We start from the raw sequence: 16,288 nt of genomic DNA, 5'->3' as shown, positions 1-16,288 counted from the left end.
GCTAAAAGAGAAAATATAACAACGCGAAAGTGCGTCTATGAGAGCGGAAGTATTTTAAACTGACCTACAGATCCACATTGGCCACCGAAAGGAGCAAAACACATTTAATTCCTCACATTTTTTATACTTGTAAAGTGGATATTTCTGTAAATGATGGCGGGATTTGTGTGTCGTGCTGTAAACCGGATTATTTCGAGTCAAGCCTCGTGGTACGTATTTGACTTTAGATATCATGTGCACGTGATAATATTAAAGTAACGCACAGAGGTCATGAGGATGATAATCATTGTTATGATAATAATAAATATCTCTTTTTACAGTTGCAGGCCTGTAGTTGCTGTCAGACACAGTCACTGGTTTACCTCAATGCTTTCGTTGAAAACTTCTGCACCATTAAGGTCAGTAAAGATACAATTTATGTTATATAAAATGTTCACGATTTACAGAAAACACTCACTAAACAATATAATATAGTATAACAATGGTTAATTTAGGGGAAATAACGTTCTGTAAAGCATATTTGGAACAAAAATAATTTAAGCTTCATTAAAACTCTCTATTTAATGATTACAGTTTGGCCCCCAAACATTTATTAATTGTTATTTGTTGTTGTTAATTAAAATTTCACATATTTTGTCAGCAAGACACTTCAAAATCATCTTTAACATGATCTAATTTAGCATGGTAACATATTTTAATAAGTAGATGGTGATATATGTGTGCTTGAATGACAGTGGTACATTATTTCACTCAATTGTTATTAATAATCAAAATTAGTTGAAACATTAGACTCTTCATCTGCTTTTAATATCATTTCTGTGTATATTAATCAATCAAAATGGACATTTTATATTTGATCTACATACATACACACACACACACACACACACACACACACACACACACACACACACACACATATATATATATATATATATATATATATATATATATATATATATATATATATATATATATATATATATATATATACATATACATACATACATTCATACATGCATACACTCACCAAAATATATATTTGGATGAGTGTATGTATATACACTTCACATCCATAACAGCTTTTTCCTCATAAATGTAAAATAATATAAACTCAATGATTATTGTTATGTAGTGAGCCGACTCTTATCCTTTCGATTAGCATTGTTTCTTTTGGGTTGTGCAGTTTAACTAACAGAATTTCTACAAAGTATATTGTATACTGTAAACTTCCAGACTCTTTGGCCACATCTATAATGCATGTTTATTTCACTCATTTAAAATATTGAAGATGTTTACAGATTGATATTATTCTGATCCCACAACTCTGTGGTGAGTAGTTTTAGGAAATATAAACAGATGTTTCAGTATAATGTCAACATAAACTTTCTCTGTCAGTTTGTTTTGAGTTATTCTCGCAAATATCATATGCATAACGCTGGAATTGCTCATTGCACTTTCTTTGTGTTTTAAACACCACAGAGCCGAACCCAAGAAGAAGAAGAAGAAGGTGGACCCGCGGCAAGAAATGTTAGTGAAAGACCGACTGAAGAAGAGACTGAAAAGGATGGAGAAAGTCTCTCCAGAACTGATTCCTATTGAAGACTTCATTACTTCAGCCAAAAGCTTCGACGACACCAGGTGAAATAAAACAATAATCACACATAACCACAGTCTGGATAACAGAGCAAGGAGTTTTTCACAGTATTTCCTATAATATTTTTTAATGTTTTTAAAACCCATTTTAAGGTCAATATTATTAGCCCCCTTAAGCAATATTTGTTTTAGATTGTCTACAGAACAAACCATCGTTATACAATGACTTGCCTAATAACATTACCTTGCCTAATTAACCCAGTTGAATTTGAATTACATTTTATTTGACAGATTTTAGACAAGCTGTACAAGTATCCCATACATTTTGACATAAAAACTGTCGAGGATAAAAACACAATAAAGCCCTGGGCTTGTTTCCATTGCGGTCCTCGCTGTTAAATAAAACAAAGTATGGCTTCAAAATACCGATGGTGCATTAAACAAACAGTACCTCATACATTTTAAAACGGGAACAAAATAATTCACAAATACATTCCTTCATTCATTCATTTTTTCTTTCGGCTTACTCCCTATTTCAATCAGGGATCGCCACAGTGGAAAGAACCGCCAACCTATCCAGCATATGTTCTACGCAGTGAAAGGGCCTTTCAGCTACAACCCTATTCACAATCAAGTAGCATATCAAATAAAAACATCCTCGTCCACCATGCAAACTAATTATCCTCATCAAACAACCATCTTTTGATTTCTTTTTTGATCCTCCTTAAATCGTTTATTGATCGATTTTTGGTAATTTGTTCCACATGATTGCACTTGTATATAAAAACATATTGTTCCCCACTAGACTTCTAAATTTAAATAAACAAATATTAAAATCCCAACCCCTAGTACTGTATGAATGCTGATGCCTCACCATTTGAAAATAGTTCACCAAATAACTAGGAACCACATTATTAAACATTTTACGTACCATTCCCAGTTTTAAAAAACATACTCTCTTACTAACAGTGAACATGCCTAATTCTTTAAAAGACTCTTTGTGCAAATGTGCTCTAGGATGAGTTTTTAAAATTATTCGTACTAATTTATTTTGTGCCTCTTGCATCTTTTCCTTCATAATCTGTGAGCAGCTACTATACCAAAATGAGGTAGCATATTCAAAATGGGGTTGAATTAAAGCTCCTGCCAATAATTTTAAAGATTGAACATCCAACAGATCAGCTTGCCTTGCTAAGAACCTAATTTTTCCACATATCTTCGTAATAACCTTTCTTGCCATAACATCTCCTGATAATTTATTATCTAATAAACATCCCAAATAATTTACAACATCTTTCGACTCAATTGTCCAATCATTAATCTTAACTACAAAACTATCATCTTTCTTTAATTTCACTCTTGAAGCAAATAAAATAGCCTCTGTTTTGCCTATGTGTAAAGAAAGTGTATTGTCTAGAAACCAGTTATACACACTTTTTAACTAGGAACTCATGATTTCTACCAGGGCCCTTTTGTCTTGATGAGATACTAAAATTGTGGCATCATCAGCATAAAGACAGAGTTCCTCTTAAATCATTAATGTATAAAAGAAAACATAATGGACCTAAAATACTTCCTTGAGGAACTCCACAATTGATTGATAAGGTTAAGCCTTTAAAGGGCCCATAGTTGACCTCTTTTTCTGATTTAATATTAATATTATGGTTCTGAGTGTGCCAGTTCAGGTTCAGTTTAAAACACAATTCAGATTTTTTTATTATAATGTGTTAAAAAGTGTCATGTTGGGGGCGTGTCCACAGCTCGCTGATTTATGGGTGTGTTGCTTCACATGTAGATTAGTTTCGGCTTCCCACCAACGTAACAAGGGGGCGGGGCCATGAGCTCACCCGCTCTGCATTTGCAACAGAGTCAGACAGGCAGACTCAGAGAAGGAGAGAGAAGATCCGCATTCAGTCGTACATGTAGGACTCTGACACAGACCAAGCAGAGAGTACAAAATCATTTGTGTCTTTGTACAGTTTTACAGCCAACTGTGTGCTAGTTTCAAGTGCTGAGCTTGTACACAGAAACTAATAACCACGCACACTGAATTAACTTTGACTGAGGCACCGGATGCGCTGCTCGAAGCCGCGACACGGCACACCAGACACTCTCTGTGGCGCGGCAGAAACATGAAGTGTCCCGAATCGTCGCGCCACGCATTTTTGAATTCTAAACATAGGTTTCTGCAGCGGTCTGTGGCGCCCAGCCGTCGACTTGAGTGTACCCTGATAGAAACCTATGTTTAGAATTCTAAAACGCATGCTAGTTAAGATCACAGGGAGCTTCTGGGATCGCGAGAAATGCAAACGGCTGAAGTATAAGGTAGACTCAATGAGAAGTACACATGTTTGCAAACCTACCTAAAGATACAACCAATAATTCTGATTAGAGCGATAATGTGGAGAATATTGATCTTGTGTTGAGCCCAATGAGCCTTGCATCTAAAAATAGAGCTAGCGTGTTCCTTTAGTGATATCGCTTCGACTCACGCTGAAAATGGCGGACGTGAATCAACAAACTGAGGATATGATGACGCGCCTGTCAATCAATATTGGTGGGCGGGGGGACCGCTCTCCTACGTAAAGTTGCGGTCGGTTTGAAAACAGCTCCAATTGGTCCACCGTTTTTTATGTTGTTAAATTGAAATAAAAGCCCTGGGTGTGCTTATATCACACCATACATGCACATATGTCTGTCCAAACAGCTTGAAAAGTAGATTTTTTACCATAGGTGCCCTTTAAATGTCACTTTAAGCTGTATAGAAGTGTCTTGAAAAATATCTAGTCAAATATTATTTACTGTCATCATGGCGAAGATAAAATAAATCAGTTATTAGAAATGAGTTATTAAAACTATTATGATTAGAAATGTGTTGACGAAATCTGCTCTCTGTTAAACAGAAATTGAGGAAAAAAATAAACAGGGGGGCGAATAATTTAGGGGGGGGGCTAATAATTCTGACTTTAACTGAATATCATGTAAAGTTGACTGTATATGAATATGCAAATGGTTGTGAGGATGAAGGGTTGATATTTATTTATTGTAGACTGTAAAATCGTGCAGGTGCTTTGGTCTAATATGTGCTCTGTTTAAATGTTGATCTAATACAGTGATGTGAATATACTTCACATTTCTTTATTTAGTTTGAGGATTTTTCTCCATAAACATATGTAGCAGCATTAATATATCACTAGTACTTATTAGAAATGAGTTAGTAAAACTATTATGTTTATAAACGTGTTTAAAAAAAGATTATTTCTGTTAAACAGAAGTATACGGGGTGGGGGAGAATAATTCTGACGTCAACTGTATATCTATATTTTTATATATTGACATGATATAATTCATTCATTTTCCTTCGGCTTAGTCTCTATTTATCAGGGGTCGCCACAGCGGAATGAACCGCCAACTAGTCCAGCAGATGTTTTTAACAGCGGGTGCCCTTCCAGCTGCAACCCTGTACTGGGAAACTCCTATACACTCCCGCAATCGCACACATGTGGAATTCCATAAAAGTTCTCAGGGTTTAATATTATGGAGAGACTTGGCCATCCTTACATGTGAATGAGGCATTAAACTAGTCATATAGTTGAGTAGTCTGGTGAAGACTGGTTGTTTTTACCCAACTGGTCCATGTAATTTACCACACTAGTGTTTTAAAGAGAGCTCAGGGTATCCTATGCACCCCGGATCACCCGTTGTACTCTGTGTTTCAGCTGGTTGCCATCAGGACGTTGTTTTAGAGTTCCTATTTGCAGGACAAATAGAGTCAGAAATTCTTTTATAATGGTGGTCATTGAATGAGTCCAGGTGGGAGGGAGATGCACCTTCAATATGATGTATTGGATGTTGTGGGGTAATATTTTATTAATGTGTACTAGGAACTTCCCCTGTGTTACGGCACCTTGCTGCAATTTTAGTTTCCCTTAAAGGGGATAATAAAGTGGAGTCTGAGTCTGATATATTTGCTGTGTGTGTTGCAGGACGCGTGCTCCTCCAGAGGTGAGTTTCGAGGAGAGCGAGCGCAGAGCTCTGCTGCTGAAGGAATGGTCCAGACACAAGCACAAACAGCACCAGATGGAGATGCAGGAGATCCAGGAGGCTCTGAAGGCCCAAAAGCAGGCGCTGATGCAGCTGAAACTGGAGTCTAAAGAGCTTTACATTGCTGCGCTCCGTCCTGATACAGACACTCTCCCTTTCCTGCATCACGGGCCCTGTTACACACCACCCAAAGCTGACTATGAGGCTCCAGACGGAAAATACAACGACATTACACGGGTTTATATACAGTGAGGAGAGACGGTGACTGTGTATAGACGAAGAATAAGATGATAAGTGTTGAATCAAGGACTGAAAGAACAAAATGAGAGATTGATGATGTTATATTGATGTAATTAAATCATTGTGTTGTGATTGAGCTTATAAATTAAAGATAAATGAACATTATGGGGACCGTTCTTTCTACGTGGATTACTCAATTAGCTGGATCTGGTGAATGTAATGTGTATTTATATAGCGCATTTATTGTGTATGGCCATTGTTGGAATATTTAGCCAATTCCATGCATGTTTAATAAGAAAAGGTCTGGAGAGGGTTTTCTTCAATATCAAATATATTAGTAATGTATTAGATACAAACGAATAACTCGATGACAGAGCTCTGGGTTACGTTTCCCCCATGCAATCCAAGAATTACATTCAGGAGGTTTGCAACTGAGGTTCGTTTCCCTGACTCCAGCATATATACACAACTGATATTAACAGGTGGAGTTTTGGTGTAACCAAGCGGCAACCTCCCGCTCTCCCTCGGGAAGCCAATACGGAAGTAACTGAAACTGCAATTCATCAAAATTCCGCTAGTCCTGCTCCATAATAGAGCAAATTGCAATTGAGCCCACTGTTAGAATGGCCAACTTTACAGCAGAAAAAAAGGTGTTTACAGCCTGGTACAAAGAACGATTTTGGTTCATATAGCTATTATTACCCTCCATGACAACTGTGAGGGGGGTGAATTTTTTTATAACTCATCCATTTCCTTTATATTAGGTTAAATTAAGTTTGCATAATTAAGGGCGTGGCCACTTGAGTGACAGCTAGGTCTCGCTGGTCGCCTTCACTTCACCTCAGCTGAATCCGGCAGATTAGCCACTGATCTCGGCATATTCATCGTATTTTTGTGTTGTTTTATGTGGCTTTACACAGTCAGCTGCCTTTTGGACTTATTTCTTACAATTATCAGATGATATGGGATGCTGTGTGCACTTAATTGTGCTCACAAACCATTCATGTGGCCTCGTTTAAAGTTATATACTTGTATACCATCTCTATAAATGTATTTGTTTTATTTAAGATCATTTATCATTAATATTTTTCTTTAGACCCGTAAAGCACTCCAGAATCTGACAGATTGATTAGCTGTAGGCTCTAGAACAGTCATCTGAAGCGTTATCATACAGTGTTATGCTGGAGTTCATCAGTAGTCCTGTATTTACTAACACAGACTATAGTTGAAGTGTTTGGAAGTAATTCGCGTTTTCCTCCTGTTGAAAAACGTCATAAGAACAATGTTTAGTGGCTCACTGTATTACTGCAGTGTTTTTGAAAGTCTAAACACTTTATTGATATAGTGTACAGTCAAGCACATGTGGTCAGAACACAAACGAGTCGCAGGTAATAAAGTATCAAGCGTTTCTCCCAAAGTAAAGTCTGTCTGCCAGGTCTAAGCAAAGTGCCAGCAGGTGTCTGTAGCTCCGCTCACTCTCCGCCTCTTTGCCCTTGTTTGGTATCCCGCCGTGGGTGCGATGACGAGCGAACAAAATGGCGACAGTTGGCCGCGCCTACTTGTAGCTTCTTTTGCAGTGTTCAGAAACCTATGGGTGACGTCACGGATGCTACGTCCATATATTTTACAGTCTATGGGTGTAAGGCCTTGATGGAGGGAATTTGGCCAGGACACTGGGGTTACACCCCTACTCTTTATGAGAAGTGCCATGGGATTATTAATGAACACAGAGAGTCAGGACCTCAGTTTAACGTCTCATCAGAAAGATAGTGCTCACTGACAATATAGTGTTCTCTTCACTATACTGGGGCATTAGGACTCACACAGACCGCAGGCTGAGCGCCCCCTGCTGGCCGCACTAACACCACTTCCAACAGCAACCTCATTTTCCCATGTGGTCTCCCTTCCAGGTACTGACCAGGCTCAGTCCTGCTTAGCTTCAGTGAGTAACTGGTCTTGGGCTGCAGGGTGATATGGCTATGGCTATATTATGGTTATTAGCGTGATCAACGATTGGCAGTGCGGTGGCACAGTGTGTAGCGCCTCACAGCTAGAAGGTCACTGGTTTGAGCCTCGGCTGAGACAGTTGGCATTTCTGTGTGGAGTTTGCATGTTCTCTCCGTGTTGGCATGGGTTTCCTCCGGTTGCTTCGGTTTCCCCCAGTCCAAAGACATGTGGTACAGTTTGCGTGAATTAATGTGTATGGGTGATTCCCAGTACTTGGTTGCAGCTGGATGGGCATCTGCTGCATAAACGTATGCTGGAATAGTTGGCGGTTCATTCCCCTGTGACGACCCCTGTAATAAAAATAAAACTGCTATTTTAAATCGTAAAAATATTTAAAATTCATATTGTTTATGTTGTACTTTGAGCAGAAAACATAAATATATCTTACTGTTCTAAAACCATTCACCAGTATGAATTAAAAATATTTCTACAATATAAAATAGCCGTTTTCTATTTGAATACATTTATAAATGTCATTGAATCATGTGATTTCAAAGCTGAAATGTTGCCATCATTACTCCAGTCACATGATTCTTCTGAAATTTCATGTTAATATTCTGATTTGCTGCTCAAAAAAATAATAGTCATTCATTCATTTTCCTTAGTTTCTACTTCTGGGGTCGACACAGGGGAATGAACCACCAACTATTCCAGCATATCTTTTTTACAGCGGATGCACTTCCAGCTGCAACCCAGTACTGGGAAACATCCATACACACTCATACACAACAGCCAATTTAGTTCTCCCGGAGGAAACCCACACCAACACGAGGAGAACATGCAAACTCCACACAGAAATGCCAACTGGCCCAGCCGGGACTCGAATCAGTGACGTTGCTGAGGCCACAATGCCACCATACGATACAAGTTAAAAAAATGAAGCAAATAACTTTTGTAATCCTCGATGTGGTTTATGAATCATTTATTGTTTATAGCTTTATTAGCCGTGTTACAGAAGGAGCACAATTTTAATAGTAATAATTACAAACAGATTCATTTTTGTAGTGCAATAAATAATAATAATAATAATAATAATAATAATAATAATAATAATAATAATAATAATGTCTCCAGTGGAACAATGAAGGCCAAACTCTGTAAAAAACATTCATAAACATTTTAGGTTTTCCTTTATAAACACATGTAGAGAATTAAAACTCATTTTGATTAACCTCCTAGGGCTTGAGTGGCCACATACTGTACATGGACAGCACATTTCAGCTCTTAAGTGGCTGTTTAAAATACTTTAAATGTTTTATATTTTGCTATTCATACAGTGTCATCCTGCAACTGTTTTGCAGCATATGAAATGTCCCAAACACTATTTTTAACTGTCCAAAACGGGAAAAAAATGTTGTTTTTACTCTCTGATAGTCAAAACATGTTAAAAAAAATATATATGTTATATATATATATATATATTAAAACAACTGTCAGGAAATAGTGTAAATTCGGACCATGAGTCCACATATATGGACATCATTTTTCTCTAAAAGTACATCATATCAAAAGATGAAACTTAGATTTTTATTCTAATTAAGTTCATTCATTCATTTTCTTTTCAACTTAGTCCCTTTATTAATCTGGGGTCGCCACAGCGGAATGAACCGCCAACTTATCCAGCATATGTTTTACGCAGCGGATGCCGTTCCAGCTGCAACCCATCTCTGGGAAACCCATACACGCTCACTCACACACACAAACATACACCATGGACAATTTAGCCTACCCAATTCACTTGTACTGCATGTCTTTGGACTGTAGGGGGAAACCGGAGCACCCCCACGCAAACGCTGGGAGAACATGCAAACTCCACACAGGAGGCTCAAACCAGCGACCTTCTTGCTGTGAGGCGACAGCACTACCTACTGCGCCACTGCGTTGACACTAATTAGGTTCCAATAAGCCTAAATAGCAAAGAGAAATAAAAATAAATGCATGTACAAAAAACACCCTGGGCCTTAAGAGGTTAAAGACAAATCTATGTTTGTGATATATTTTGAATGGAAAATGATCAAATATTATAATCTTTTAGGTGCTAAGTTGATTTCTTCCTCATAAAAAGATTGTATGCAATGTTTATTTTATTAATTCTATATTTTAATACATTTTAATCAACAATAAATGTGTAGTTGCGCTATATTTCTATCAAAAACAACAATGTCTCTCTTGTTCCTGGCTCTATATTGATTCACTCATAAAACGCTTGTATGCAATATTAATTTTATTAATTCCATATTTTGATCAACAATGAATCTGAAGTTGCGATATATTTTGAACAACTGCAGAACAACATATATAATACTTCAAATATTCATCCTGAAACGTTGATGTTATTATATTTGGATAAGTCTTTTGAAGCTGTTTTTGCATTGAGCATGAAAATATCTTTTAATTAGACAAATATAGGTTAGCGCTGCATTTTAAATGATCAATAGTAGAACAATATATACATTTTGGCGCATTATTGATTAACAACGAATCAGAGGTTGTGATATATTTTGATCAAAAGTTCAAGATCAATGCTCTACATTGACTTTCTCGTCGAATGTTTATCCTGAAACGTTGATTTTATTATATTTCGATTAGTCTATTTTGCGTTGAGCACCAGAAAAATCAGCGCAGAAACGCATCGTGTCCAGGTGAGGTAGTGTGAGGAGATTTACACTGAATGTTCATACAGCTCCAGGCAGTGCTTTCTTCGTGCGTTTCTGACATCATAAGCAGTCCTGTGTGTGTTTAAGGGTCCTGTGGTTTGCCCTGGTTAAGCGGCAGATGCCAGTCAGACGGAGGGTTTTGCCGAAGCTCCCAGACCGGAGTGAACTTCCTCTGATCGGCCAGCCGCTTCCTCTCGCTCTCTTGCAGAGATTCCTGATTGGAAAAAAGAAACTATAATCACATGCTAACAGTGGTGTAAAGTAACACATTACAAATACTCATTCATTCACTTTCCTTCGGCTTACTACCTTTATTTATCAGGGGTCGCCACAGTGGAATGAACCGCCAACTATTCCCAGCATATGTTTTACGCAGCGGATGCCTTTCCAGCTGCAACCCACTATGGGGAAACATCCATACACACTCATTCACACTCACACACTCATAAACTACGGCCAGTTTACTTTGTTCAATTCCCCTATAGCAGTGGTTCCCAACCCGGGGGTTGTGACCTCCACTAGGGGTCGCTAATGATTTTCAAGGCGTCGCCAAGAGCACTTGTGTTTTTTTCTTTCTTTTTTTTTTTTAAGAAATCAATTTCATTTATTAAATAATCCAATTCTGATTATTTGGGAAAAAAATCATATGTAGAAAGATAAGAGATTTCATTAACGTCGAGAATGTTTTACAGAGTATCGCGAGAGTGGGAACGTAGCCCAGAGCTTACGTTAGCAAATTCTTAAAAAGATGGACCAAAGAGAAGATATGGCCAAAGAGCTTATAATGACCAAGAGGCGACACTCAATAGAACGTTCCATTGCAACAGCCCCGGATTCCACCATTTTGGAGTGAAAGCGGTCGGCTATCCATTGGATCCTATTGCTGTCGCGATGGCAAGCAGCTGCCTTGTTTATTTATTTATTTAAAAAGCGCATTAAAGCTGAGATACAACCTGAAAGACGACAATACAACACTTACGATCACAATCATCAGCACTTTTAATAGTTTATTTTACAGACTTATAACATGCTGTTTCTCTATTGCAGGGGTCACCAATCTCGGTCCTGGAGGGCCGGTGTCCCTGCAGGATTTAGCTCCAACTTACCTCAACACACCTCCCTGGATGTTTCAAGTATACCTAGTAAGACCTTGATTATCTTCTTCAGGTGTGTTTGATTAGGGTTGGAGCTAAAATCTACAGGATACCGGCCCTCCAGGAACAAGTTTGGTGACCCCTGCTCTATTGGAATTTTCATTCCAAAATGGCCGCCGCGCCATCTAGTGGCTGTTTCCCAAATCGCACGTGAGTGTCACTTCTTGGTGATTCAATGCTCTTTGATATGGCAAAGCGCCAAGGAGGAGATAAAAATGAATGTGCTAAAAAGAAAGCCAGCATTTAATTGGATAGTTATCTTGAATTCAGTTTCATTGAAGCAATGGACAAGGTGAGAATTGAGTGTGTCATCTGTGATGACAGACTAGCGAATGAAAGCATGAAGCCCTGCAAACTAAAGAGACATCAGAGCACCAGACACCCACAGACGGTTGGTAAACCCAAAGAATTTTTCCTAAAAAAGAACTTATGTCAAATAGACCCGAGAACATAAGAGATGCTTTAAAAAACTCAAATCAGCGACCTTCTTGCTGTGAGGCGACAGTGCTAACCACAAAGATCCACCATTTTCTCCAAACAGGATATTTACGCTCACCTTGGCTTGTGTGCTGTGGTTTTTCTCCCACTCTTTACAGTTCTGATAGTCTTGTTTCCACTGCTGGCAGTCTGGAGCTCTGCCGTAGGTGTAATATTCATGAAATCTGTTTCTTAAACTCTTGCAGTGCTTCAGTTCACTGCAGTAGACGTCACATGAGCGTGGTGGCTGTGATCAAAAATAAGTGTATTAAAAGTATATACAAATATTAAACAACAATGGACTGGCAGATTAACAAAAAGTAATGAGGTTGCACCTATACACCGCAAAAAATGCTTTTCATATTTAGATTTATTTATTTTTTTGCTCGTTTTAAAGAAAAACTCACTTAATTCTGACTCATTATTTCTGAAAACAGGAAAATATTTTTGCTTGGCTATAAAACGCTTCTGCATTTAAGTATTTTTCGATATTTGCAAAAGAAACAAAACAAAAACTCTTCAGTAAGTGCATTTTTCAATTGTTAAATAATGCACCATTGTGATTCAGCATAAAAATATGTAAAAAATAAACAACATACAGTACTTCTAAACTGAACTTATTATTATTATTATTATTATTATTATTATTATATAACAAAGAATATAAAAGGGATTTTGATATATAATTAAAGAAATAAGTGATCAGATTACTCTATAGTATTGGTTAAAAGATTACAAATGGTAGATACCAAGTGGTTTGAAGCATACTGTCAATGTATAAAGACAATTAATGGGTATTTTGCGGCCAAATTATGATCCTTATAGTCTTTTAATATGTATTCAAGTGATAATTTAATAAATCGTTAATTTATTCGTTAGCTCTCTACTGTAAATCACTGTAATTTTAACTGTTCCGAAAGAAATATTCAATTTTTATTGGATTTATACGGTTACTAAATACAATAATTATACGAGGCATTTTTGGTGATCGGTTTTGTTGAACACCAAGGAAATACTGACAGTTTGAATACACTTCATAACGCAAATACGCTTTCAAAAACGTGATATTATAAAATACACGCTGTATTTACAATTCAAACGCAAAACGAGTTAATTAATGAACATTTCTGTGTAAAACATTAATAAAATGCTGTTACACTGACCCTCCACTGTGACCCTGCCATACTCGTATTCTTCTCTGCGGACTGTTTTGCGGCGGAAAACAACCGGCGTATTATTCCTTTACTGCCATCTGCCGACGACATGAATTTAATTAATATTGGCGTTAAAATCAAACTTAATGTGAAACTAGCATTTATTTATGCTCTAGTTTCATTTACGCGTTTATATTATACATTCATGCTTAATGTGTAGAGTGTAAGAAGTAAGAATCGTGGGTTTAATTTGTCATCCAGACTTTTATTTTGTAGTAGGAACGGAAGGTGGCGGTAATGCGCCTAGAAATTGTATCCCAACCGCCAATAAAACTCATGAGAAGAAGAAGAACGTTTTTAGCCACCGGCTGCTGCGGCTTGTTTAGGCTGCTAGCTGTGTTACTAGTTTATATCAAAAGTTGGTGAGGATTAAAAGCATTTTAATGCTCTCAAAATGCCATCTGAAAACCTTAGGTGGGAAACGTTGGAAGCGCTGAAAAACTCTCCGAAGGGGAAACTCAAATACAGTCCAGACTGGCTAGAAAAAGGGGAGGTAACGTTAAACCGCTAACGTTTCTATTTTGACATTTACGTTATAATAGTTTAATCGTTTCTATTAATAACAAAACAGTGTTGTTTTCTTATCTGTATTATATATTAATTACTATAATTAAACCATGATATGTGTATGTGATGATCTGAGATGTACTCTACATGACAAAATCTTGTTGTCGATCTCAGTTGTATGATCAACAAATATTAACTTGACTTCTAGTTGATCATTTGGAAAAGTGGCAGAAGGTCGATTTTTCTGTTGAATCATCTGTTGAACTGCATCACAATCATCACAAATACTGCAGAAGACACGGCAGTCAAGTGAGCCGCCATATGAGAACAACCGGTCATGCTAGCCGCCTCATGTATTTCAATGCACTTCTGTTTGTGGAATTACGGTACAGAAGCTAGCCAAAACCCTCATAAAGACATATATTTCAGCAGTTATTGGCTAAATGTTTCTGGTAAAAAGAAAAAAAATCATTAATTAAAATCAAAAATGTACTTTTTAAAATAAATATGAAAATATAGAGCATTGGATATTTTATTGCAGAGTTTTGGAAAAGTCTGCCAAAATAATTTAACACTGATGGAATTCATGCTTTTTTCACTGATATTATTAATTTCTTTAGAGTTGACATGACATTTATGCCAATTTGCAAGGCAAAAACACATCTGGGTTTTTTCTACTGCTATTGCTGAGAATTCTGCCATAGTTGACATGAAATATTCAATTAATTCTATTTCAGGATGAACTTGACTCAATTTCCATGCCAAATGTAATTGGCATGTACAGCTGAATATGGCAGGAAAATAAAGGCAAAGTCTGCAAGAATACATTACTGATCATTTCCTGCTTTTTCTACATGCACTAATAAAGTTTCTTCAGAGTTGACGAGACATTTTTAATAGATTCTAAATTAGGATGACCTTGTCTCTTTCCATGGGAAATTTCATTGGCATTTACAGCTCAATTTGGCAGAAAGATAAAGTTTGAAGAAGTACGTTACATCACTGATCCTTTCTTGCTTTTTCTACTGCTGTAACTGAAATTCCATCCAAGAAATGATCAGTGATGTAATGTATTCTTGCAGACTTTGCCTTCATTTTTGTGCTAAATTCAGCTGGAATTCCATATGAAAGTTGGTATGTAAAGACTCAAAGTGATCCTGAATTAGAATTTATTGAATATTTCATGTCAACTATGAAGGAATTTGTTACAGCAGTAGAAAAAGCTAGAAATGATCAGTGATGTAATGTACTACTCCATACTTTATCTTCATTTTTCTGCAAAATTCAGCTGGAAAAAGCTGAGAATGTTGGCATGGAGAGAGTCAGGGGCATACTGAATTAGAATTGATTGGATATTTTTTGTCAACTCTAACAAAATTTTAATAGTACAGGTAGAAAAAGCAGAAGATGATCAGTGATGTAATGTATTCTTGCAGACTTTGCTTTCATTTTTCTGCCAAATTCAGCTGTAATTCTATATGAAAGTTGGTATGTAAAGAGTCGAGGTCATCCTGAATCAGTTCATTGAATATTTCATGTCAACTCTGAAGGAATTTCAGTTACAGCAGTAGAAAAAGCAAGAAAGGATCAGTGACGTAACGTACTTCTTCAAACTTTATCTTTATTTTTCTGCCAAATTGAACTGTAAATGCCAATGAGATTTCCCATGGAAAGAGTCAAGGTCATCCTGAATTAGAATTTATTGAAAATGTCTTGTCAACTCTGAAGAAACTTTATTAGTGCATGTAGAAAAAGCAGGAAATGATCAGTAATGTACTCTTGCAGACTTTGCCTTTATTTTCCTGCCAGATTCAGCTGTACATGCCAATCACCTTTGGCATGGAAATCGAGTCAAGTTCATCCTGAAATAGAATTAATTGAATCTTTCATGTCAACTATGGCAGAATTCTCAGCAATAGCAGTAGAAAAAAAAACAGATGTGTTTATGCCTTGCAAATTGGCATAAATGTCATGTCAACTCTAAAGAAATTAATAATATCAGTGGAAAAAGGATGAATTCCATCAGTGTTAAACTATTTTGGCACACTTTTGCAAAACTCTGCAATAAAATATTCAATGTTCTATATTTTAATATTTATTTTAAAAAGTACATTTTTGATTTTAATTAATGCGTTTTTTCTTTTTACCAGACACATTTAGCCAATAACTGCTGAAATATATGTCTTTGTGAGGGTTTTGGCTGCCTTAGCCTCTGTACCGTAATTCCACAAACAGAAGTGCATTAAAATACACGAGGCGGCTAGCATGACCGGTTGTTCTCATATGGCGGCTCACTTGACTGCGGTCAGAAGACCTACTGGAGCCCGCATGGAGCCAAGATTCTCACAGAATCAGTCAAGTTTGGTGAAGGAAAAATCATGGTTTGGGGTCA

General features: G+C 37.0%; 3 protein-coding genes across 4 annotated transcripts in view; 2 read left to right on the top strand and 1 right to left on the bottom strand.

Annotated features, from left to right (window-relative positions):
• The first annotated feature begins 32 nt into the window (after nucleotides 1-32).
• Nucleotides 33-5,924, top strand: mrpl40 (mitochondrial ribosomal protein L40). The gene is made up of 4 exons (XM_056464161.1): nucleotides 33-209; nucleotides 321-398; nucleotides 1,483-1,641; nucleotides 5,583-5,924. The coding sequence occupies exons 1-4, from the start codon at nucleotides 151-153 to the stop codon at nucleotides 5,890-5,892; spliced, it is 606 nt and encodes a 201-aa protein (XP_056320136.1). The 5' UTR covers nucleotides 33-150; the 3' UTR covers nucleotides 5,893-5,924.
• A 3,389-nt stretch (nucleotides 5,925-9,313) lies between these two features.
• c8h22orf39 (chromosome 8 C22orf39 homolog) lies at nucleotides 9,314-13,397 on the bottom strand. Its single transcript, XM_056464485.1, has 3 exons — nucleotides 13,339-13,397; nucleotides 12,255-12,422; nucleotides 9,314-10,758 (listed from the first exon to the last, which is right to left on the bottom strand). Exons 1-3 carry the CDS (start codon nucleotides 13,357-13,359, stop codon nucleotides 10,627-10,629), a joined length of 321 nt encoding a protein of 106 aa, XP_056320460.1. The 5' UTR covers nucleotides 13,360-13,397; the 3' UTR covers nucleotides 9,314-10,626.
• Nucleotides 13,398-13,665: 268 nt separating this feature from the next.
• Nucleotides 13,666-16,288, top strand: part of gle1 (GLE1 RNA export mediator) — a 45,366-nt gene continuing 42,743 nt past the window's right edge. For both annotated transcript variants that reach the window (XM_056464158.1, XM_056464159.1), the window contains exon 1: nucleotides 13,666-13,882. In XM_056464158.1, coding sequence (XP_056320133.1) covers nucleotides 13,784-13,882 — 99 coding nt within the window. In that variant the 5' untranslated portion in view covers nucleotides 13,666-13,783. The remainder of the gene's footprint in view (nucleotides 13,883-16,288) is intronic.

The sequence above is a fragment of the Danio aesculapii genome, chromosome 8 (genome assembly GCF_903798145.1).
Source record: "Danio aesculapii chromosome 8, fDanAes4.1, whole genome shotgun sequence".
NCBI lineage: Eukaryota > Metazoa > Chordata > Actinopteri > Cypriniformes > Danionidae > Danio > Danio aesculapii.
Note: the sequence above shows the minus strand (reverse complement) of the source record. Positions and strands in the feature narration are given on the sequence as shown.

Bases quoted from the DNA above. Each gene is read 5' to 3' on its own strand.
- mrpl40 (XM_056464161.1), top strand. From the start codon at position 151: ATGATGGCGGGATTTGTGTGTCGTGCTGTAAACCGGATTATTTCGAGT. The intron at 210-320 runs GTACGTATTTGA...CTCTTTTTACAG, and splicing joins ATTTCGAGTCAAGCCTCGTG to TTGCAGGCCTGTAGTTGCTG. The intron at 399-1,482 runs GTCAGTAAAGAT...TAAACACCACAG, and splicing joins AAAACTTCTGCACCATTAAG to AGCCGAACCCAAGAAGAAGA.
- c8h22orf39 (XM_056464485.1), bottom strand. From the start codon at position 13,359: ATGGCAGGGTCACAGTGGAGG. The intron at 12,423-13,338 runs GTCAGTGTAACA...TTTTGATCACAG, and splicing joins TGGCAGGGTCACAGTGGAGG to CCACCACGCTCATGTGACGT. The intron at 10,759-12,254 runs GTGAGCGTAAAT...TTTTCCAATCAG, and splicing joins ACCACAGCACACAAGCCAAG to GAATCTCTGCAAGAGAGCGA.